This window comes from Lithobates pipiens, unplaced genomic scaffold (genome assembly GCF_037356315.1).
Source record: "Lithobates pipiens isolate NorthernLeopardFrog02 unplaced genomic scaffold, aLitPip1_a1.2 Scaffold_22, whole genome shotgun sequence".
NCBI classification, from domain to species: domain Eukaryota; kingdom Metazoa; phylum Chordata; class Amphibia; order Anura; family Ranidae; genus Lithobates; species Lithobates pipiens.
The window spans coordinates 43,052,819-43,077,557 of NW_027507784.1; the positions used below are offsets into that span (position 1 = coordinate 43,052,819).

The 24,739-nt window shown below is 45.9% G+C and overlaps 1 protein-coding gene across 1 annotated transcript in view; it reads right to left on the reverse strand.

The window, feature by feature from the left end:
- Positions 1-779: 779 nt before the first annotated feature.
- Positions 780-24,739, reverse strand: part of LOC143925668 (NFATC2-interacting protein-like) — a 26,874-nt gene continuing 2,914 nt past the window's right edge. Inside the window, exons 2-9 of the mRNA XM_077450131.1 lie at positions 24,596-24,706; positions 24,379-24,470; positions 22,236-22,334; positions 19,755-19,847; positions 16,716-16,878; positions 16,170-16,314; positions 15,931-16,052; positions 780-6,428 (exon numbers count right to left, since the gene is read on the reverse strand). Of these exons, the coding sequence (XP_077306257.1) occupies positions 6,273-6,428; positions 15,931-16,052; positions 16,170-16,314; positions 16,716-16,878; positions 19,755-19,847; positions 22,236-22,334; positions 24,379-24,470; positions 24,596-24,706 (981 nt within the window). The 3' untranslated portion in view covers positions 780-6,272. The remainder of the gene's footprint in view (positions 6,429-15,930; positions 16,053-16,169; positions 16,315-16,715; positions 16,879-19,754; positions 19,848-22,235; positions 22,335-24,378; positions 24,471-24,595; positions 24,707-24,739) is intronic.

Below are 24,739 nucleotides of genomic sequence, written 5' to 3' on the forward strand. Positions count from 1 at the left end.
ACAAAATGTAAAATGTAAAATGTAAAATTGACCAGGGACACCAACATAGTTGTATCGTTGATCTTAAACTACAGGATAATGGTGTTGGGGTAACTTGCAAAAAAAAAAAACCTTTGAAAATCCATTGGTATCACCAGCAAAGCAGCTTCATTATTATCCCAATAAAGAACAAAAGAATGTGCGCAGCATTTCAAGATTTCATAATTTGCCACATCACAAAATGTTAATTCTCCATTACGAACGCTAGTTTACAAGACCTACCGCTTCTGAGCATGTGTGTTTGTACTTTGGACCTTTGTCCGATGGACTGGTCTACACATGCACAGAAAATCAGACATGTTTCCATGGAAAATTTGAAAACCTGCTAGCCAACATTTGTTAGCGGAATGTCCAACACCACTTGTCCAATGGAGCATACACACGGTCGGATTTACCGCCAACAGCCTGCCATCACACATTTCCCGTTGGAAAGTCCAATTGGGTTTATGCAGCTTAAGAGCGCTAGAAGAGAGACATTTCAACTTCACAGCAGACTTGAAGAAAATATATTTTGAACAAAGGGTGTCCGTCGGTGCAAGCAGCAGAAGCTCACGTGGGACCTTTGCCTGGGGCCACTACATCATGGTGGTGGAAGAGACAGTGGGGCATAGAGAGACTACAGTATTTCTCCACCTTCTATCAATCCCGTCAGAAATACAAGCGTGTCCTACTCAGGACCAGTCTATTCAAAATAGGAGGTAGACAGCAGCTTCAACACCTAAAAATAAGCCACACACAGCACAACCACTGGCCAGTTAAGAAACTGGTGTTTTATTTTAGATTTTGATTATTAACAAAAATATAAAAAGTTTGAACATACATAAAAAAGGGACAAATTTGCATTGTAATCACAGGAAATGTTATCTGGTTTGATAAATACTGTACATTTTGCAGCAATCAATGACGTGCTACCGGAGACACAACCTCAGCCATGTTGTCTATAGAGAAGGGGGCAGCCATGTTGTAAAGTAAGACCACATACCTTTAGTCTAATACTGCTCACAGGCCATGAAATATAGATGTGGATGCCTTGCAGTCTGCTTGAGGAACTACATAAAAAAGGCATCAATATGGCCCTTTTAGGGAAATTCTACAATGCAGAGTGCTTCTTAAAAGGCTCATTCACACTTAACATGCTTTACCAATCACTTAGAAAGGCACACGGCTGACGCATTTCACCCAGGTTAAAGCAGTCAAAATACATCAAGGGAATGCAACTATAGATGTTGGACTGCCAGATTGCAGACATGAAATAAAGTTTTAAAAAGAGACAGCATGCAGCCATTTCAACATTGATGGGCAATAGAGTGAAAAAAAAAAAACGGACCTCAATCAAACCCCTAGAAGGAAGAGGAGAGTCTGGAGTTACTCTTAATACAAAAGCAATGTAGACATTAAACACAAAGCTAGTGGAACAGTCAGGCAGAGATGAGGAGGTAGAAGGACTGGATTAGGTTTGTTTTTTGCAAATACTGGTCCTAAATCCCCCTCTGGTGCTACCTACATAACTGCTTTTATTGCTCTTTTTATCCAGTCTAGCAAGGCTGGTCATCACCCCATTGTACGGACATTAGTATATAGAAGAAATCTAGAATACCGAAGAAAGACATTAAAAAAAAAAAAAAAACTCATGGATGCCAATTAAACAGCATCATTTATCAGTCAATAGCAAAAAAGGAATACCAATATATAATCTTCCCTTAAAACAAACCTGATAAACTGCCAACGGGTGACAAATTCAGCAATTGCCATGTAACCGATACTACAGGGCAACTATATAAAGATCCCCACAGGAAGCATTGAAATGCACTAAAATAAATCATTGGTTGTCTGTTGGAACTGCTCCAACTTTCAGAAAGTTGTGACCATCTAAATGTATACTGAATGCCCAGCTTAATTGAGGTTAAGAAGTGCACTTATCCTTTTTGGCCCTTTCCCCTACCCCTCTATAGATGCACACTTACCTCAATCTGGACAGCTGTGATTCTGCTGCCAGCACTGCAAGTCCTTAGTCTCCTGGCCCCACCTTGTGCATTACAGACCCCCCACAGTCTTCTATGGGACCATCTCTGGCCTATGGGGCTGTAATGTACAGGTGTGCCGCAGAAAGTGAAGAATTGCACCAGCAAGTGTAAAGGCAGTTTGGGCCAAGGTAAGTACACATCAGTGGAAAGTTGGCTGGTTTAGGGCAGCAGGATAAATGCATTTGGTTTTAAAGTGCACTTATCCTTTAGGATTTATTTTTGTATTTCATATGCATTACAAATGAACTATACTAAGGCTGGGTACACAGTTTTCTCATTCAACCAGCGGGTTGAATGGGGGAAAAAAAAAAAAAAAAAAAAAAAAAAAAAGTTAAATGTTTTTCATCAATACAAGCAATGTTGATTCAGTTCTCTCCTGCTGGGAGATTGGGGTTGATTTACTTAGGCTGAGCCCACATATTTGCAAATTGGATCCATTTTTTTACACTGCATCCAATTCACATAACATGTGACTGTCACTGGCATTCAATGGAGTCAGCTCACACACGTGCAGTTATGAAAAGGGGTTGTGAGTTTTTGGGAAAAAAAAATTGAAAGGGGCAAAAGGGGAGGGGGATAAATTTCGAAAGGGGCAAAAGGGGAGGGGGAGAAATTTCGAAAGGGGCAAAAGGGGAGGGGGAGAAATTTCGAAAGGGGCAAAAGGGGAGGGGGAGAAATTTTGAAAGGGGCAAAAGGGGAGGGGGAGAAATTTCGAAAGGGGCAAAAGGGGAGGGTGAGAAATTTCTAAAGGGGCAAAAGGGGAGGGGGAGAAATTTCTAAAGGGGCAAAAGGGGAGGGGGAGAAATTGCGAAAGGGGCAAAAGGGGAGGGGGAGAAATTGCGAGAGGGGCAAAAGGGGAGGGGGAGAAATTTCGAAAGGGGCAAAAGGGGAGGGGGAGAAATTTCGAAAGGGGCAAAAGGGGAGGGGGAGAAATTTCGAAAGGGGCAAAAGGGGAGGGGGAGAAATTTCGAAAGGGGCAAAAGGGGAGGGGGAGAAATTTCGAAAGGGGCAAAAGGGGAGGGGGAGAAATTTCGAAAGGGGCAAAAGGGGAGGGGGAGAAATTTCGAAAGGGGCAAAAGGGGAGGGGGAGAAATTTCGAAAGGGGCAAAAGGGGAGGGGAGAAATTTCAAAAGGGGCAAAAGGGGAGGGGAGACATTTCGAAAGGGGCAAAAGGGGAGGGAAGACATTTCGAAAGGGGCAAAAGGGGAGGGGAGACATTTCGAAAGGGGCAAAAGGGGAGGGGAGAAATTTCGAAAGGGGCAAAGGGGAGAGGAGAAATTTCGAAAGGGGCAAAGGGGAGGGGAGAAATTTCGAAAGGGGAGGGGAGAAATTTCGAAAGGGGCAGGGGGGGGGAATTGAAAGGGGGGGGGGGGAATTCAAAAGGGCATTGGTGCAATTTGTGATGTCAAATCACAGCCTACTGCTGGCACGGCACCGTCTCAATTGCTGCACCAATTTCCAAAAGCAGTTCCTGCACTACTTTTGGTGACTTTGGGGGTGTGATTTTAAATAGACATCCAGCTTCCAGGGAGGTCACCCAGCTATAGTATATACACACACGCTACATTGGTTTAAGGAAGACCTATATAAAAATATAACCAGATCTGCAATTCATGTTTAATGCAAAGCATGATGCTTTGACTCTTCACTCAAAGCATGCCCGCCCCAACAATTTAGATGGTCGCTCATAAAACTGGGATTTCGCACCTCATTTCATACCTGAGATTTCACACTGGATAACTAATTGGGACCCATTGGCTCATAGTGCCTCGATCCCTGCTGACCCAACTGAGAATCTATGGCTGGCTTTAGCCCTTCACATGGGAAGGATGAAGATATACTTGGATTATCCTTCCCCTGTACAGGAGACTGTGCAGTCAACAGCTCCCAGTCACCTAGCAATGATCCGGAAACTAAGACTGACTCCCCATGAAGTGATCACTGACAACCAGTGACACGACTAAAAAAAACCATGGGTAACGCTTCCAGCATTACGACCACCTGGGGCTACTTCACATGGCCTTCTGCTTGTATTAGAGCAGTGTGAGCAGCAAGCTTTTTGAAACTTCAGCAAACTTCAATCAGCTTTATTAAAATGCCCTTCAGCTCCTGTTTGAAAATGTAAAAGAAAAAAAAAAAAAAAAAAAAAAAAGAAATAGATGTTAATGTGGAGTGCTGTCACTTTAAACAAGCTTCAAAGTGTAAGTTCACCTTTACAGAATATCTGGACCCAACCCCCCCCCCCCTCCACCCGGTCACGCTGTACCAGAGTCCCATGATCACTTGCTGGGACACATCAGGTTGCCACTTCACCAGTCCAGGCTTTTAAAATCCCTGTGGCTCCCCCTTCTCCAGCGCTGACAGGATGGGGTAGGTGGGTCCTGATTGGTCGGCGCCGATCAATGGGGTCCAGATTTTCTGTGAAGGTGAACTTACCCTTAAGTAGTGCCGAAGACTGCTAGCAGCTGGTTTAAAGTGACAGCACTCAAAGTTAAAGTTTTGAGTTCAATATTCCAAAACTGGTGCTCAATGGTATTTTAAAAGCTTACTCTGAAAAAGCTCAGTGTAAAGCAACTACGATTTGATTCTTTTTTTTCTTTCCACCAAGAAAAATAAAAGCTAGACTCCCATCAGTGTTGGAGGAATGCCTCCCGCAGCGCTATTGTGCACTGCTGGTGGGGAGCCTTCCCAGCCGGCAAAATACGATTACTGCTAGTGGCTATAGAAAACGGCAGTAAACGCATAGAAAAAAGCCAACAGGCTGGTTACTGATCGATGGATCAACTTGTGTACAGTCTGCCCATAGACCAGGGATGTGCAATTAGCAGACCTCCAGCTGTTGCAGAACTACAAATCCCATGAGGCATAGCAAGATTCTGACAGCCACAAGCATGACACCCAGAGGCAAAGGCATGATGGGACTTGTAGCTTTGCAACAGCTGGAGGTCCACTAATTGCATATCCCCGTCATAGATGGATCGAATCTCTGCTGGTCTCTGCTGAACTTGTCCACGTATGGCTGTCTAAGCCCCGTACACACAGTCGGACATTCTGCCAACCAAATCCGTCGGATTTTGCCTGTCGGATCTTGTCCGAAACTGTTGCATACACACGGTCGGACCAAGTTGTCGAAAAATCCGATCATTCAGAACGTGATGACGTCATTTCGTTACGATGGGACTACATTCAGGCTAGTAGCCAATAGCTTTGATGTAGGAATTTGATCTGAGCATGCGTGGCACTTGGTCCGATCAAAATTCTCTACACATGATCGGAGTATGTCCTATCGGACCAGTTTGTCGGAAAATATTTCCAACATGTTGGAAAATTGGGTCCGACGGAATCAGTCCGATGCATACCACACACAGTCGGATTATCCGACAACATTCCGACGGATTCTCCAACCGTGTGTACAAGGGCTAACACTGGTATTTTACAAGTCTAATCCTCTGTAAATTAGGTCTTAAAAAGTCGGCGCCCAGTGGCAGAATCGGCTGAATGATTACCTACTAATTTTGCTATACTCATGTAAACTTTACCTAATGAATGAAATTGTGTAAACCTGCATGAGTAAAGTTTTTGCTTCCAAAGGATGAACCATGACTGAAAGGAAAGTCTTCTGCTGCATTAGAGTACCTTCTTATTCTTAATCAATGTATTGTCATTAGCAATAGTATCTCGGCACCACCAAAAGCAGCCAAGTACAATGGGGACTATTTACTAAAACTGGAGAGTGCAAAATCTGGTGCAGCTCTGCCAATCATCTTCAAGGTTTTTTTCTGTCAAAGCTTAATTGAACAAGCTTAAGTTAGATGCCGATTGGCTACAACAGCTGCACCAGATTTAGTAAATCAACTCCATTGGTTTTTATAGCAAGCTCCCAGTTTCTAAAGGCGAATTCTAACCCAGCACACAAGATCCTGAAATATGCCATTTGAATCGGCTGCGTTTAAGAATTCTAAAAACTATTTTTATTTTCAGATGCATAAAAAAAAAAAAAAAAAAAAAGCAAGTAAATGTTGCCTGTCCTCTTCAAGAGGCAGCACCATTACACATGGAAGGCGATAGTTCATCCTTCTGTGTCATTAACGGATGTAGGCAGTCTTCATAAAGTCTATACTTTGAAGGAAAAATGAATAGAAACACTTCCATGTATGCTCCGGATACCTGAGCTGTGTATGACAATGGAATCACAAAGCCCACGTGCAGTCAGGCCCAGGCCTCAATGATGTCCTCGCTCTCCAAGCCCAGTTGATCGGCTGTGCTTTTTGCCTTTAGTTTCTTCCCTTCGAACATGAAGCACACCTTCTTAGAGAGACCCATGGCAGCCTTGTACTGGTCCATCAGAGACTTCATAGGTTCGTTCTGTAAAAGAGGAGGATGCTGAAATGTCAACAAAACGTCCCCAACCACATAAAATGAACCAGCATGATGAAGAGTGATACCAGGGTCTAGTCTACAACTACAGTAAAACCTTGGTTTGAGAGCGTTTTGCAAGACAAGCAAAATGTAATACATTTTAACTTGATAAACAAGCGATATCTTGATATACAAGTAGCGTCACGTCACAACAGAGTATAAAAGAGGCGCTTCTAAGTGTAGCAATATGGTTACATTTAATGAAGGTACAACATTTAGAACTCACATGGTTAATGATTAAAAGACATCTTAGTATGTAGGCATCTGGGGTAAAGCTGTCCACATAGACCATGGGTCTTCAAACTACGGCCCTCCAGTTGTTCAGGAACTACAATTCCCATCATGCCTAGTCATGTCTGAATGTCAGAGTTTTACAATGCCTCATGGGATGTGTAGTTTCGCAACAGCTGGAGGGCCGTAGTTTGAGGATCCCTGACATAGACTGTCCTCCGCACCACCATAAACGTCAGCCCTTCCACGCTGCACTCTACGAGTGCTTCAAGTCTCTTTCAGATCGCTCTACTGCAGGGTAGTCTTCCCGGATACAATTGCAGGACAGCAGTGAGGGCCAGCAGGCTGGAGGATGGCCTATGTGAACAGCTTTACCCCAGATGCCTGCATACTTCAAGGTGTCTGTTTTACTCAAACCATGCAAGTTTCTAAATAATGTACCTTCCAGGGGCGGACTGACCATTTGGCCACTGCCCGAGGGCCCGGGCCACTGGGGGCCCCATCAGGGTTGCCAGCCTCAGTAAAAGCAGGGACAGCATGCAAAAAGAAAACAGTTTTTTTTACATCTGTCACTGAAATGTCCCTTACCGACATCCTTTTGCTCTAAAATCCAGAGATCATAGCTGCCCCACCTCTCTAGTACCTTCTCAGCCAATAGAAACATGTCTGTGTATACTGTGAGGCCCCATAATCTATTGCCCAGGGGCCCCATGAGTTGTCAGTCCACCCCTGGTACCTTCATTAAATGTGACCATATTGCTACACTTAGAGGCACTTCTTTTATACTCTAGCTCTTGCTGATTTTTGCTTCTAATCCTCTTGTGGAGGCTTCCATTTGTGGATGGACATTTTATGGTTATACAACCCATCACATTGCATATTATATGGACTATAAACTGAAGGACTTATGAATAAAATGGTTGTGGAATGAATCATCTGAGTTTCCAATCCATTATTTCTTATGGGAAAATTTGCTTCGATATACAAGCGCTTTGGATTACAAGCACATTTCCAGAACGATTTATGCTCGCAATCCAAGGTTTTCTTGTATTCATGTTAGGGTGGATTTGGCGGTGCTGGATCACAACGATTAAATACATACTAGGAAACCCACATACAAACGTGCCATAAACAAGACATTTTGTGACAATGTTTATGCATTTCAGACCTGCTGTTAGAAGGCAACATGGTTTAATAAGTTTCTGCAGTTTCTGTCTAGTTGATACAGCCATTGGGAAAGGGAAGTCATATTTTAAAAACAGGATGTTCTTGACTAGTCCTCCTGATGTGAGAATTGGGGGGTAGAGGAGCAACAGATAAGACCTCCTAGAAAGGTGCGAATTCAAATGTCCCGAGTTATAGAACATCAAAGACCAGCTGTCTCTGAAGGATGACCCGGGTCAGATAGTGGTGATGTGGTCAAATGCTGCCCCTAGTGGACACAGCATACCTCCTGGAGGACGGGAAGAAGAATGCTTTCTGGTGATTAGGAAGGATTGCCTCTTAAAGATTCTTATTGGATAAAGATGGCTAGATAGGCAAACAGAGGGTGTTTGTGTGGGTGGTGTGTGTGGACTTTACTACTTTCACAATGAGGCATTTTAGCGTTTTAGGTTAGGCATTTATACTTGTTAAAATGAGACCCTTACTTATTTAAGCAGAGTGTTCATTTTTAAAAACAAGGTTGATGGTACAACAACGTTATCAGAGCTTTGATAACTTGGCCATTCCTATAATTGGCTCGTCCAATACATATTTATAATAGGGGGGAACCAAAAACCACCTCATTATACAGGATTTATATAGCACCAACAGTTTATGCAGCACTTTACAATAAAAAAGGGGTGCAGTACAATTACAATACAGAAGGAATAGGAGGGCCCTGCTTGTGGAGCTGACAATCTAAGATTTAAATTTTGTTTGGCACCCTGGATGGGAAGTACTTAACCACTTGACTTCAAGAAAGATTTACCCCCTTCATGACAGGGCATTTTTGTACAAAAGTCTGTGCAAATGTACAGACAAGAGCCAAATGGAGAAACCTGTACTGAATCCTTTAACCACTTGCTTACTGGGCACTTAAACCCCCCTCCTGCCCAGACCAATTTTCAGCTTTCAGCGCTGATGCACTTTGAATGACAATTGCGCGGCCATACAACACTGTACCCAAATGAAATTTTTATTATTTTTTTTCCCCACAAATAGAGCTTTATTTTGGTGGTATTTAGTTACAGCTGGGAGTTTTATTTTTTGCTAAACAAAAAAAAGATGCAAAAAAAATAAATAAATAAATCATGCATCATAGTTTGTTATAAAATTTTGCAAACAGGTAATTTTTCTCCTTCATTGAAATGCGCTGATGAGGCTGCACTGGAGGACACAGTTAAGGCGGCACCAGTGGGCACAGTTAAGGCAGTACTGATGGGCACGGATGGGTGGCACAGATGGGTGGGACTGATGTGTGGCACTGGGGTGCAGCACTGTTGAGGCAGATTGTGGGCACTGATGGGTGGCACTGTCAGGGGCAGGTGGGCACCGATACGCTGGCCGTGATCGGGACTGATGTCCCGATCATGGCCGGTGATCGGCTTCTTTTTTTTCTCCTCGCGCTGTCAGCGCGAGGAGGAAAAATAACCGATTACCGGCTCTGTTGTGTCACATGATCGGCTGTCATTGGCTGACAGCTGATCACATGGTAAGGGGTCGGGACCAACCCCTTGCTCCGATCCGTGATCAGGCGAGTCTCAGACTCGCTGATCACAGAGCTCCGCGCACGCCCCTCAGAGGGAGCGCAGGCCGCTCGTGCACGGGACAATGTTAATAGACGTAGTCCCGGCAAAGCAGGTCCGCACTGTAGCCGTCATTAGGCTATAGCGTGGATCTCTAGAGGTTAAAAGGAATAAACAGCGCTCTAGGAAATGGTCTTACTTTCAGCCAGACCTGGTTGGGCCTGTCAGACCATCTGACTTGATCCTTTGCGGACTGGTAGATGCCAATTGCTACAACAGCTTGCTGAATAGCTGAACTGGCCAAAGAAAAAAGGAAGCCTTTAATAAGGACTCCAGTTTGTCAACAGGGTCTTTCAAGCCCTGTGCATTATCCACCAGACAAGATAAGGTTAAGGAAGAGACTGCTACATCTACGGCTGGCATGCTCTACTTTGTGATGAACTTTTCATCCATGGAATATAAAAAAGGGAAAACCTCTTTAGGAGGTTCCAGCAGTGGGTGTAAGGAGAAAGCCTGTGCGGCATGAAGAGGCCTCAGGGACCTTAAAGACAGAACAATTTATCTCTGTAGGAGTCGAGAACAAAAGCCTCTATGACAGAGGCAGACACCAACTGGATATCTTCTTGTCCAGATTGCTCAGAAGCAGAATCATTCTCCAGGCTCTCCACAGAATCCTGAGATTTTAGCTCTTCCCCATCTTCAACCCATTCTTGCTCCAGACTAGGAGGCTTCAGGGAGGGGGATCTGTCACGCTTCTTGCCACCCTGTGGGATGGAGGTGATCATTCCAGCAAACCTGTGCTCTAAGCCAGCGAGGGCTGAGGACAGTTTATCCTTGGTGATGAGGGGTGAAGCAGCAGCGTTGATTGTAGGCACAATACCAGATAGGTGCAGTGGCTCAGATTGACCAAAAGCCTCTGGTCTTTCAGGGGATACAACACTAGGGATATGACTAGGTTCATCAGGAACTAATGACGACATAGGTGTACCCTTCCCTGTAGAGGAAGTCCTGCTCCTCTTGTTGAGACGTTTACAAGCCACAAAAAGGGAGTAGCTGGGAGCAGTATTAACACCTCAGAAGGGGGACCCTTTATTAGGGCTCACCAAGCCCCTATGCAACAATCCTGCTAAGCACCTTAGCCTGCCAAGCAACACCTGGTGACTCACATGATCCAGGCAAGGAGAAATGAACTTCTGCAAATGCCTGGTTCAGGGCCTGCTCTGTGCCTTCTGGAAGCGCTGCATGCTTGGCATACACAGCTTAAATAAGCTGGCTGTGCAAACAGGCACAGCTGCATTTGCATGTGATGCGAATCTTTACACGCCCAGATTAGGCTACGACGCACACACAGCACTGAGCAAATCCACATGCACCATAGCAGCTAAACAGACGTGCTCCCAAATATGCATAATGCCGCCTCGCATGGGACCCTCAACGTAAACCAGAAAAAACAAACCCTTTACAAACACCCACAGCTAGCCCAAAACACCCTCGAATTGTCACCACACACCGGTGCCCAGCCTCTAGTTAGCTTGACTGATTGTTACAATCACTGGGACACCCAACAAGGAAATGGGTTTTCACTTATCCATCCAGGAGCAGGCTTAGAAACCAAAAGCCCAATCTTCACCCATCACAGCGGGTTCCTATCACTTGAGGACCTTCAAGGACTGGATACCCTTTTCACTGATTAGGGTCTACTCCCTTGGACCTGAACAGCACCCTGCAGGAATGCCTTAGCTTAGGATTCCACTTCACAGGGTCCAGCGCCGGGAGGTCACATTACAGGCAAAACCTCGCAGGATCTCGAGTCTTATTTACAAGGCTCAGCTACCATTTAGCTAAGCATATAGAGCCTGTGTCAAATGAATCCTATCAGTTAATCCCTTGATTCATTTAAGAACTGTTAGTGGGACTGGAGACCTGGACAGCTCAAACAGAAGAGCCCATCCATGTTGCAGACACTGCTTAAAAAAAAAAAAAAAAATAAAAAAAAACAACCCACTGATGCACTTAATGTATGGGAGGGGTTATATAGGGGATCACTTCCCGTGTAAGGCTGACTATACATTGTCGAATTTCAAAATCAGAAAATTTGTGCATTGTGATCAGATGGCGCCACCATTGATTTTGAAATTCAACCAAGCCTTCAATTTCACCTTCTGTTGCTGCAGAAAAGAATGTGGCTGGAAATCTTTTCTGTCCGGGAATTTTCTTTTCTTGCACATCTTTTTCGACTACATTTCTTGTACAAATCTCCCATCATTGATTAGAAAATAATTTTTTCAAAAAAATTTCCAACATGTCTGATTACTCAAATTCGATGGCCGGACAAAAATCGAGTGTTGCTGCAGCCCGACTAATGGTGCGAAATACGAACCAAGATTCTTAAATAAAATTTGAGGGGAAAAAAAAAAAGTTCTAAAAATGTTTGGATCGGCACACGCTGCGATCCGTGGAGCGCTCCGCGGGCTCGGCCTTAGGAAGGGCCGTGGCTTCGGCTATTTTTGTACAACCCTGCGGCCGTTTACAATGTGATCGCTCCGTCAAATGAAGGAGCGATAACTTGTAAACAAACCGGCGTCATGACAGCAGTTCCTCTCTCCCTTCTGTGTACTGATCTGTACAGTGGAGAGGAGAGAACAGATGGAAGCAGCGCTGTGGGCTGGATCTGTAGTGCCTACAGCGCTGCTCTGTGACAATTGCAGTCACAGCCATCCCTCCACACTCTGCAATACTCAGCGATACCCAGCCGATATTACAGTGGGGGAGATTGTGGACTATATGGTGGTGGAATTTTCACAGGTTTTTGCTAATTCAATTATTTGCTGATCCGAAAAATGAGCTGATCCGAGGAATGATCTGATCCGTGAGTTTTTTGATCCATTGCACCCCTAGTATGGCCTGTCTAAGACTATCTCCAGGTAAATAAACACTGGTAGACAAAGTATAACTCAGCAGGTAATGAATATTAGCCTGTGTCCCACGATGTATGAAAAAGAAATGCATGTTTTTTTCACCCACATAAAGCTTTTTGATGACATTTGATCACCTCTGCGTTTTTTTTTTTTTTGCACTACCACCAATACCAATGTCCCCTCTAGCAAGGAGGAAAAGAAAATGCATCTCTTCAGAACACGGCACTAGGACGGGTCTTCAGAGGAAGAGCCCTTTCACACTGAAAGCGCTGGGGCGTTGGCAGTAAAGAGCTGCTAGTTTTAGTGGCGCTTTTAACCCCCCGCATCTTGCCAGCACAGCAGTATGAAAGCACTCTGGCTTTCACAAGGGGATTGCAGACAACGCATTTTTCAAGAGATTTTAAGCTCTAAAGCGCCTGAATAACGCCTCCAGTGTGAAAGGGGTCTATTTGCAGTGACTGGCTATCACATGGATCACAGCAGCTGGATCTCCCAATAGTTAAGGGACCCAGAGCTCTTGGTTACAGCTCAGTCTATGATGGGAGCATACTTCCAGTACAAATGGAAGAAAGTGCAGCAGAATGGAAGTGCAGCATTCCACGCCCCACAGCTGCACATGCACAAAGGGTCGGGGATTTGCGACAGGGACTTAATGCCGTTCACCCTAAAGGGGAAGTTCCGCTAATCTGATCCCTCCCCCCCTCCGGTGCCACAATCGGCACCTTTCAGGGGGGAGGGGGGGGGGTGCAGTTACCTGGATAATCCAGGTATCTGCACCCACTTCCGGGCAGACAGCCGCAGACGCAACCATCCCCCCCCCCCCCCCCCCGTTGTGTTCTGGGAAACAGTTCCCAGGACACAGCGGGGGATTTGAAGAGACGTGCAGCGCGACTCGCGCATGCGCAGTAGGGAACCGGGCAGTGAAGCTGCCATGCTTCACTTCCCGATTCCCTGACAGAGGATGGCGGCGGTGGCAGCAGCGAGACGAGCGATCGCTCGTCATCTGCTGCCGACATCCCTGGACCCTGGGACAGGTAAGTGTGATTTTATTAAAAGTCAGCAGCTGCAATATTAGTAGCTGCTGGCTTTTAATATTTTTTTTTGGTGCAGAACCACTTTAACCACTTGCCGACCGCCGCACGACGATGTACGTAGACAGAATGGCACGGGCAGGCATAAGGGCTTACATGTACGTCCTTGCCTGCCCGCGGGTCGGGGGCCCGATCGGGCCCCCGCCCGGTGCCTGCGGCGGTCGGTATTCGTTCAGGAGCGATCCCGGACGAGGGGGCGGCCATTCATTCATGGCCACCCCCCTCGCGATCGCTCCCGACGAATGAAAATGTCCCGTGACACCACTTCCTGTAATGTAAACACAGGAGAGGAAGTGATGTATTCTCTCCTCCGTGTCGGTATTTTTCGTTCCGGCACCGAGGAGAGAGCATCGGTGAGTTGCACAAGCACTACACTACACAGTAGAACATGCCAGGCACACTCACACCCCCCCTTTACCCCCCAATTACCCCTGCCCCCCCAGTCAGTGACACCAATTGCTTTTTTTTTTTTTTTTGCATTGGTGTCATTTGTGACTGTAATAACTGTTAGGGCAGTTAGGGTTAGCCCCCTTTAGTTCTAATGTGCCCCCCTAACCCCCCCCAATAAAGGTTTAACCCCGTGATCACCCCGTCGCCAGTGTCACTAAGGCTGGGTTCACATTGCAGCGGTTTATGAGAACGGATGTGATTCGCACCGCACTGCAGTGCAAATCACATCCAATCTCTGTGCGATTCGAGTTCAGCCATACAGATAGTATGGCTGAATTCGTGTCGCACCCGCCGCAAACTCGCACGGGACCCTTTTTTTGGTCCGCAGCAGAATCGGATCGCATGGGTGTTCACACCATGCGATCCGAGTTTGCAGATCGCACTGCGATATGCGAACTGATCTGGGGGTGTCATTAACATTTCACTGACACTCCCAGCAGTTCACATAGGGCAGTGTGAACTGCCGCCGGGAGGCATGTGATGCGGGAACCCGCTGCGCATTCGTGGCGTTCCCGCATCGCTCCAGTGTGAACCCAGCCTAATAAGCGATCGTTTTTCTGATCACTGTATTAGTGTCACAGGTGACGCTAGTTAGGCAGGTAGGTATTTAGGTTCGCCGCAGCTTTTTATAGCGCCAGGGACCCCCATATACTACCGAATAAAGCCCCCTGATTGCCCCCTAGTTAACCCTTTCACCAGTGATCACCATATAACTGTTACAGGTGACGCTGGTTGGTTAGTTATTTTTTTTATAGTTTCAGGGCACCCGCCATTTATTACCTAGTCTCACTAGTGTACCCCTAAATTTAGGGGTGTCTACTTTCCAAAATGGGGTCATTTGGGGGGGGGGGTTTGTGCCATCTTGGCATTTTATGGCCTTCAAAACTGTAACGCCCTTAGAAAGCCTGAAGGCGGTGCTTGGTTTTCGGGGCCCCGTACGCGGCTAGGCTCCCAAAAAGTCCCACATATGTGGTATCCCCGTACTCAGGAGAAGCAGCAGAATTTATTTTGGGGTGTCATTTCACATATGCCCATAGCATGTGTGAGCAATATATCATTTAGTGACAACTTTGTGTAAAAAAAAAAAAAGAAAAAAAAAAATTTTTTTTTTGTCATTATTCAATCGCTTGAGGCAAAAAAATAAAATATTCAATGGGCTCAACATGCCTCTTATCAATTTCCTTAGGGTGTCTACTTTCCAAAATGGGGTCATTTGGGGGGGTTTTGTACTGCCCTGCCATTTTAGCACCTCAAGAAATGAGATAGGCAGTCGTAAACTAAAAGCTGCGTAAATTCCAGAAAACGTACCTTAGTTTGTAGATGTGACAACTTTTGCGCAAACCAATAAATATACAATTATTGACTTTTTTTTTTTACCAAAGACATGTGGCTGAATACATTTTGGCCTAAATGTATGACTAAAATTGAGTTTATTGGATTTTTCTAATAACAAAAAGTAGAAAATATCATTTTTTTTTCAAAATTTGCGGTCTTTTTACGTTTATATCGCAAAAAATTAAAATTGCAGAGGCAATCAAATACCATCAAAAGAAAGCTCTATTTGTGGGAAGAAAAGGACGCAAATTTTGTTTGGGTACAACATTGCATGACCGCGCAATTACCAGTTAAAGCAGCGCAGTGCCAAATTGTAAAAAGACCTCTGGTCATTTACCAGCAAAATGGTCCGGTCTGAAGGTGGTTAAGAGTCCCCAGCCCTTTAGCCTGGCACTGACAGCTGCCTTCTGGGTTTAGGCCAACAAACTCAACCCTTATGATTGCATTTGTTCTTTTTTCAGGCTCCCCCCTTTATTTAATGACCTGCCAGTAACACATTTAATCTATGGAAGAGCAGCAATGTCACCTTAGAACAGGACTACAGAACACACCCCCCCCATATCCAAAACAAGTCCATTTACATGCCAGTCTGTCCTCCACCTCAGTGGGCAGCGAAATCAGAGTAAGCCATTTCAGTCCAGGACAGGGGTCGGTACCTCACTGCAAGTCTGGGGGTCAGATTTAAATCCCTTACCTTCCCTATGGTGACAGTGAGCTGGGACTGTTTATCCTTTCCCTGGATCTTCAGGCAGATCTTTTCCTCTGTGTGCTCCCCATCGGCTCCCTGTCCCCCAGAACTGGAAAGGACCATGCAGTCTAAAGAGAGAATATAATTTTGTCAAATAATTGTACAGATACTGAGTGAACCCGATTGTATAATATATTTACAGACGCCATTCTGTCATGCAGCGCGTCTCCATTCTCTAATCTCACCAATGATATCAGCCACAGTCAGATTTTGGGACTTTGCCGTCTCCTTTGTGTTCAGCTCCTCGTCTCCCCGCAGCAGCAATATCTGGGAAGGGTTCGCGTTGATATGCGAGGCTACCAGTTCCACCAGTTTCTGCAGTGGGTCTGTCTGAGAAAAAAAAATAAAAAAAATAATTCATGATATTTATAACTATATTGATCTGATCACTTCCTGTATTGCTTGTTATAAAAAAAGAACTTTAACTTGAGAAACATGGAAAGTGTCATCACATGCTGCACAGAGAATAAATCGGTCAAGGACAGGGGCTTTTCAGACACGTTAAATCATAGCCTCATGTCTCATCAGGTGTACCCTTGCCCCAGTCTATGCCAAACAGACCTTTTAGTAATGGATAGTGCCCTATATAGAGTAAGCTCTTCTAGCACAAGAATGATACGAATGGTTGAATACTCATGTTAAACAGGTTGGTGTGCATAAATCTACTCAATGCAGGGGGGGGGCACCTCCAGTATGTCCTATAATAAACTAGAAGAGAACCTCCAGCTTACCACACGGATGTTTATACGAAAGATCTCCCCTCTTCGACGCACTTTTATCATCAGCTCCGGCACAGGGCTCATCCCCACCATAATCACATCATTGTCCTCGGAAATGTAGTTGCGATTTGGGGAGAGGACGGTGCCCAGATCCTGCAGGCAGGCTTCCATCTTCCTGATCCCACAGAGAAGAAAAACATTAGCAAAGCCACACAGACTGAAATCAGGCATTAGAGCAATGGTTTAAAAAAGGGACAGGTTTACCTTATGTAAGCCAACACTAAATTCCCCCTCCCCCCCCCCCCCCCCACTAATCTGTACCCTTAGCAGTTCATTCACCTCCTGTGTCAGTGATGGCAAACACCTGAGCAGTGGGAAATAAGCAGCTGGAGGGGCCCAGTAATGCTTAGTTCCCAGGGCAGGATAATGTACCCCCCAGGGGCAGATCAGTAGTGAATAGGTTTGTCAAACCTTTAGATAATGTACATATTTGGAGTTTTGCCTCAGATTTTGGCAGCAGACTCTCTCCCCCCTCTCAAATACAAGCATGCAACACTTCCATTTCTTCGTGGCTATGTTTTTGTTTTTTTAAAATGCTCACTTCCTAGCAGCACTAAAGAAAGAAAGTTTCGCTTATGCTCTGCAAGTTTCTATTCTTCCAGACTACCAACTCTTTTGCCGCGTACACACGAGCGGACTTTTCAACATCCAAAGTCCGAAGTACAGAGTCCGTCAGACTATCCGATCGTGTGTGGGCTGCAACGGACTTTTGACTCGCCAAAGTCCGAAGGACTTTAGAATATGGAACATGCTTCAAATTTTTCCGAAGGAACTCCGCCGGACCCGGTCCCCTTCGAAAAATCCGCTCGTGTGTATGCTACTCCGACGGACTAAAACCGACGCTAGGGCAGCTATTGGCTACTGGCTATGAACTTCCTTATTCGAGCCGAGTCGTACGTCATCACGTTCGAATCCGTCGGAGTTTAGTGTGATCGTGTGTGGCCAAGTCCGCTCGGCCGAAAAGTCTGTCAGAACTCCGTCGGAATTCCAGCAGAACTCCGACGGAACTCCTTCGGAAGTCTGTCGGACATAAGTCCTCTCGTGTGTACGGGGCTTTTGTCTCCCCGTTGGAAGGCTCTTCATATGCACTACTGCAGGGGTCTCTAAACTTCCCACTTCAAGGGCCACATCGTATACATATTCGCAGACCAAAAAAAAAAAAAAAAAAAAAAAAAAAAAAAAAAAAAAAAAAAAAATTATAAATGAATCCATAACAGGAGAATAGAATTTGACAGGGGGGCTGAATGGTACACCTATATCTCCCCCTGCACTCACATGTCCCCCCCCCCCCATTCACAGTCTTCCCCTGCACTCCCACGTCCCCCCCCCCCCCCCCCATTCACAGTCTTCCCCTGCACTCCCACGATGTCCCCCCTCCCCATTCACAGTTTTCCCCTGCACTCCCACGATGTCCCCCCACCCCATTCAGTCTTCCCCTGCACTCCCACGATGTCCCCCCTCCCCATTCACAGTCTTCCCCTGCACTCCCACGATGTCCCCCACCCCATTCACAGTCTTCCCCTGCACTCCCACGATGTCCCCCCACCCCATTCAGTCTTCCCCTGCACTCCCACGATGTCCCCCCACCCCATTCACAGTCTTCCCCTGCACTCCCACGATGTCCCCCCCACCCCATTCAGTCTTCCCCTGCACTCCCACGATGTCCCCCCACCCCATTCACAGTCTTCCCCTGCACTCCCACGATGTCCCCCCCCCCCCATTCACAGTCTTCCCCTACACTCCCACGTCTCTCCCCCCCCCCCCCCCCCATTCACAGTCTTCCCCTGCACTCCCACGATGTCCCCCCACCCCATTCACAGTCTTCCCCTGCACTCCCACGATGTCCCCCCCCCCCCCCATTCACAGTCTTCCCCTGCACTCCCACGATGTCCCCCCACCCCATTCACAGTCTTCCCCTGCACTCCCACGATGTCCCCCTCCCCATTCACAGTCTTCCCCTGCACTCCCACGATGTCCCCCCACCCCATTCACAGTCTTCCCCTGCACTCCCACGTCCCCCCCTCCCCATTCACAGTCTTCCCCTGCACTCCCACGTCCCCCCCTCCCCATTCACAGTCTTCCCCTGCACTCCCACGATGTCCCCCCACCCCATTCAGTCTTCCCCTGCACTCCCACGTCCCCCCCCTCCCCATTCACAGTCTTCCCCTGCACTCCCACGTCCCCTCCCCATTCACAGTCTTCCCCTGCACTGCCATGTCCCCACCCCCCATTCAAGCCTCCCCCTGCATATCCAGCACACTGCCCCTTAGATTACCTTCTTTTACACCTGTACATTGTGCCTCGGTAACAGCACAGTAAAGCTCCTGGGGTGGCTTGCATGCTTTGTGTGCAGCTTTGCTGAAACTTGTTCTGAATACTGCCAGCAGCTGCTCTGTTAAATGTAGGCCTAGACTGGCAATGCAGTGAATCTAAGGCCAGTCTGAGTGACCTGTGAGCTGGATGTGGCCTTGGAGCCAGACTTGTGACCCCCCCCCCCCCCCATGCACTCCCACCCCCCTTCTCCCTCTTTCATAGTTGCCAAGGTTCTGCCGTGTAAGTATGTGCTGAATCATGGAACATGTAGTCCTTAAGGGAAGCTGGACAGTAAAGTTAAAGGCACACACACTGGAAGCTGTGGAACAGTTTGGACCCCACGCAAAACACTGCACTCAAAAGCCAAAAGTATACTTTATTAATTTACTAGCAACTTGTTAATCTAGCTTTCCGCCAGGTTTCACACAAGCCCTTTAATGACACTTCAAATGTTGCTGGCCATCATCCAATCTGGAAGAGGAGCGACATCTAGAAGTGCAGAAGTTTGCAATTTGAGCAGTTCTCCCCTCCGCTACGCATTGCTTAATTTCCTATTAAAACCTGAAGTGATGTGTGAAAAGGGGGGGCAGGTAGACAACAGGCACAAGGCCCTTCTCAAGCTGTGAATTCTGCCCAATTCCGTCACCCTCAGGCCAAAGAGCCCAACAAAGCTCCTACCTTATTTTACGTTTGAGACCACGTTGCCTTCCTTTTCCTCTGGCTACAGGTGTGTTCGGAGATGGAGGCGGTGAGGGAGAGGAGTTGCGTATACTGTTGATGTACAAAAAAAATAAAAATAAAAGTGTAACGTTAGAACCAATTTTGAAACAGCTTCCAACTACAAAAATGTTGGCGTAGTGGTGCACCAAAATGAAAATTCTGCTGCCAAAAACAGACAAAAATAAAAAAACATTTAAATTCATGTGGCTGGCGTTCTTGCATGGGACACGGCATGCCATTGGCAGCACCTTTTATTTTTCATCACTAAAAATGAATGCAAAAGTAGAACTTTAGGGGAAAAAAAAAAATTGGCCAACAGGCAGAATTTTTAATGCAGAAGTCATACTATGTCTCCTGCTCATTAAAGTTGGTTGCCTGCCTGTCCATCCTGTACATTGAGCTGCTGAGCTGAATAAACTCTTGCGCATGCACAGGAGTGACATATCAGCCTGGCCAATGGAAACAGTCAAAGATATGGTTAAACCCATCCCTGGGAACCCTTTAGATGTGCACATTCCAAGAAGGTTGCCGACTGCTGGTTGGTGTAGACTGTAGCTATGCGATCTGTCCATGAGTTGCTTAGTTATTCTCAGACCTGTCTCTGAAATCATAATCAAGCAACTGATCTGCACAACTAAAGTCGGCACCATTTTGTAGCCAGAATGCTCATCTAAAGGGATGCTGGGGATGTGCGTTCACTCCATCACTTACACTGCTCCAAGTGCCTCTGAATTCACAGCTAAAGATATTGAGCACATAATGAACCGCAGACAAGGAAATTAATGCAAATGGAGTTCCCTGGGAGGATTCTAAGGTATTTATGGTAAATATACAAAAGAATTTTAAAACTATGATGAAAGTTGAGATTTGACGTCATTCGGAGTTCTGTGAATTAATGAACTACAAGTACCGACAGCCTTTGACGACTTGTAGTTCTCAATGAACTACCAGGGCACTGTTGCGCTCTCTAGGTAGTTCATGGTTTATTCCCATAAGTGTGAAACTGCCTGTATGAGGTACAAGCAGAGCACTGACAGTGACAGTGAGTGGGTGGGGGGAATGTTATGCAAATATCAAAAATACCTTGATGGGTGGATGTCAGTCTGGAGGATTGGGAGCAGACCACCCTAGGTAAACACCCACATGGAAGAATCCTGAATGATCCAAGTGTCGAAACATATTATAATTGTGTTATAGCAGCAGATCCAAAAAGTAAGTCAAACAGCGCCTATACAGGTAAATGTCTGCTCATATAGATGCGATTTGGTGGAAGGAACACATCGTTCGTTTGGAGAGCGAGTTTTTCTCGCAAGGCCGAGCAGCCACAGTAACCACCTAAGGAGCCATTTGGCTGTCTGTTTTATCTATATTTTTTATTACAAGTCAGTATCACGCTAGGATCCTTTGTATTTTTTCCATATATACTGCCCGAGTCTGTGAAGGGGGGACGTATTATCCATTGTTATTTCCACCAGCATCTATATGAGCAGGGCATGACCTGTATAGGCGCTGTTTGACTTTTTAATTAAAGTGGTCAAACGAATCTGGTAAGCAGTTTGGACTTGTATCTTCACAAGTGGTGTATTGCTGTTTCTTGGTGGAGGGAGTCGCAAGCCCTTTGGATCTGCTGCTATACCACAATTATAATAATATTTGTTTCGACACTTGGATCATTCAGGATTCTTCCATGTAGAGACACGTATATTGGGACTTTATTATGCGATTGGTGGTTCACTAGCCCTTATTGTATTTCATATTTTTATATTATGTTTTTTCTATGTATGGTGATTAGATCACTGTTCTAATATTTTTGTATCAATGTTATTTTGGTATGGATATGGTTTTATCAATTTTTCACGTTTTATATCATTCTAGAGCGCCCCTAAATTACTGTTATTATCCATTAAGGTGTGTTTTTTCCACCTTTATAGGGAGCAGCCTTTTTGTTTCCTCTTTTTTCACATTTACGCAGTTGAGGTTCAATTGCTCTTTTCACAAACACCCACATGTGATGCTGAGCCTCCATAATGGGAAAAAATAAAATCCAATGATAAAAAAGGGTTGGGTCAGGGACAGCCAGGCTGGGGAGGAAAGGGCTAGATAATGCTAGACATACACCAGGGAATGAAGTGGGCTCCGATTTGCTGCAGCCTCTGATGAAGTGAGAAGCTCACAGTGTGCAGTGAAATCAGGAAGCCGGTTCAATCCAGGAGAGGAGCCGGTACAACTGTGCAAGAGTGGAGAGCAGGCCGGGGGTAACATTTAGTGTAACCCTTTTCTAGAGCCGTGTTTCTCAGCTCCAGTCCTCAAGGTGCCCAAACAGGTCAGGTTTCAGGCTCTCCATTACTTTGCACAAGTGATTTGATCAGTTTCACTGCTTTAATCACCACAGCTGTTTCAACTAAGAAATTGCATAAAAATATGACAATCAGTAATCACCGTTCTCGTGCGACTTCAGACTGCTGGCCGTCCACATCCTCGGTGTCTGATAATACTACAGGTCGGGGTGCCGACACCTTCAGCGGAGGGTTGCAATGGCTTCATTCCCGAGGTCTGCAAATACAAAGAATGAATGGAGCAGACGGGTCCCTTGGCATCCTCCCATCCAGAGCAATGCTATAGACCAGGCTTTAATTTTGAGGACATCGGGAACCTAGACTGCTCGAGCACGGGGGTGCAGAAGGTGTGGGGCCTCTCCAACTGTAGGGAGGAGCCAAGGAATGGGCCCAGCCCACCGCAAGGGACTTTATTTTTAATTTACACACGCTGGGCTTTAATTATTTTGAAAAATGACTGTGCTATTTGATCATCTCCTGCGTTTTTTTTGCACTGTAAACAAAAAGCCTGACAATTAAAAATGTATTTTTGTTTTTTCAACTTTCTGCTATACAACAAAAAAAAAAAATAAATAAATAAATAAATAAATAAAAAAAAAACATCGAATTTATTAAAATTTAGGCCAATATGTATTCTGCTACATTTTTGGTTAAAAGAATCCCAATAAGTGTATATCAATTGGTTTGAGCAACAGTGTTAGTGTCTACAAACTATGGGATATTTTATTTTATACTAGTAATGGCGGTGAGCGCAGCGATATTGCGGCGGTCAGTTGTGACACCAACTGACACTTTTTGGGGACCAGTGACACTAATACAGCAATCAGTGCTACATATACAGTTCACGGTACTAATGACATCGGCAGGGAAGGGGTTAACCATCAAGGGCAATCAAAGGATTAAACGTGTGCTTAGCCTGTGCTGTACTGTGGGGGAGGTGCTTTGAAGGAACTCAGGATCAAATGCCTTCCATACTGAACAGAATTGCAATCTGGCCTTGTTACCTAGGCAGATTGCAGTTCTGGCTCTGCCCAACGATCAGCAGGTGTCAGCGGACAGACTCTGCGGTACCTGCAGATCACCTCCCGCTGTGTAAAATCACAGCAGGAGCGGGTCGCCGGTGGCGTGATCCAGCAGTGTTGGATTAAGTGTGGCAGGTACATTATCTGGCACAGAGTGGGCCATCCTGCCACAGGGTGGCCACTCAGTATATGTATGGCCCACAAGTGATTAACGGTCTTACATGGTGCATTTAAATGTTTGAAGGTGAAAGTCCCTTTAACCACTTCCTGCCCGGCCTATAGCAGAATGACATTTGGGCGGTGGTTCCATTATACGGACTGGGAGTCATGACATCCAGCAGGATAACATGCCCTTGGGGGCGGGCAGCACAGCAACTTGTTGGTGCTGGTGTGTCACTCTGACAATGCATCTCCAATCGTCGTAAGGAGCTCCTTACCACGTGATCAACCATGACCAATCACAGCTGAGCGCAGCTTGAACCCAGGAAGTGCCGGTAAATGGCATTCCTTGGTTCACGCCGTCAGGGAGAGCCGGTCGGCGGGTCTCCGTCGGGGGGGGGGGGGGGGGGGGGTCTGTGCTCATAATCAGCACAGCCCCCATGAGAGGTGCCCATCAGCTGCCAGTCTGTGCCTCAACAGTAACACCTGTCAGTAACTCAGTGCTGCCTATGCCAGTGGCATCAGTGCCATCAATTCTATATATCAGTACCTCATCAGTGCAGGAGAATTTTTTAACAAAGAAAAAACGTTTTCTCCACAAAAATTTGTTTTTAGTTTGTTTAGCAAAAAATAACGCAGAGGTGATCAAATACCACCAACAGAAAGCTCAATTTGTGGGAACAAAATGATAAAAATGTAGTTTGGGTACAGTGTTGTATGACTGGGCAAATTGTCAAAGTGACAGCACAGAAAACTGAAAAATTGTCCTGGGTAGGAAGGGGGAAAGTGCCCAGTATTGGCTTGGTTAAGGAACATCTATAGCAGTGATGGTGAAGCTCGGCACCCCAGATGTTTTGGAACTACATTTCCCATGATGCTCAACTACACTGCAGAGTGGATGAGCATCATGGGAAATGTAGTTCCAAAACATCTGGGGTGCCAAGGTTCTCCGTCACTGATCTATAGCAATGACTAATACTTAGTTTAGTTGGCTTCTTGTGGGTTACTAGGTTTATCACAAGTCATTTCAGCTCATCGGCCTGCAGTCTGGTCATGCGACATGACGCACCTTCACAACCTTGCTGTTTCTGCAGCTCTTTCTCCAGCTCGTCTAGAGTGCCAACATCATCCGGGAGGAGCTTCAGAGAACTGTTCACCTATTAGAGGAAGAACAAGGCAATGGGGAGAGATCACACCTTGTATAATCAGATTGAAGAAAAAAAATAAAAAAATAAAAAACCCAACAAAACAAAGTCAGAGAACAGACATCAAATCATCGTACCTTATTGGAGTACACGGTGGACAGGGATGGGGGCGGTTCCAGGAAGGAGTCGCCGGCGTTCGGTTTCTGAGGCAAAACGACTGCAACATCGCTATCGCTGCTGTCTTCATTCTGTCAAAACAGGATCAGATAGAACCCAAATAT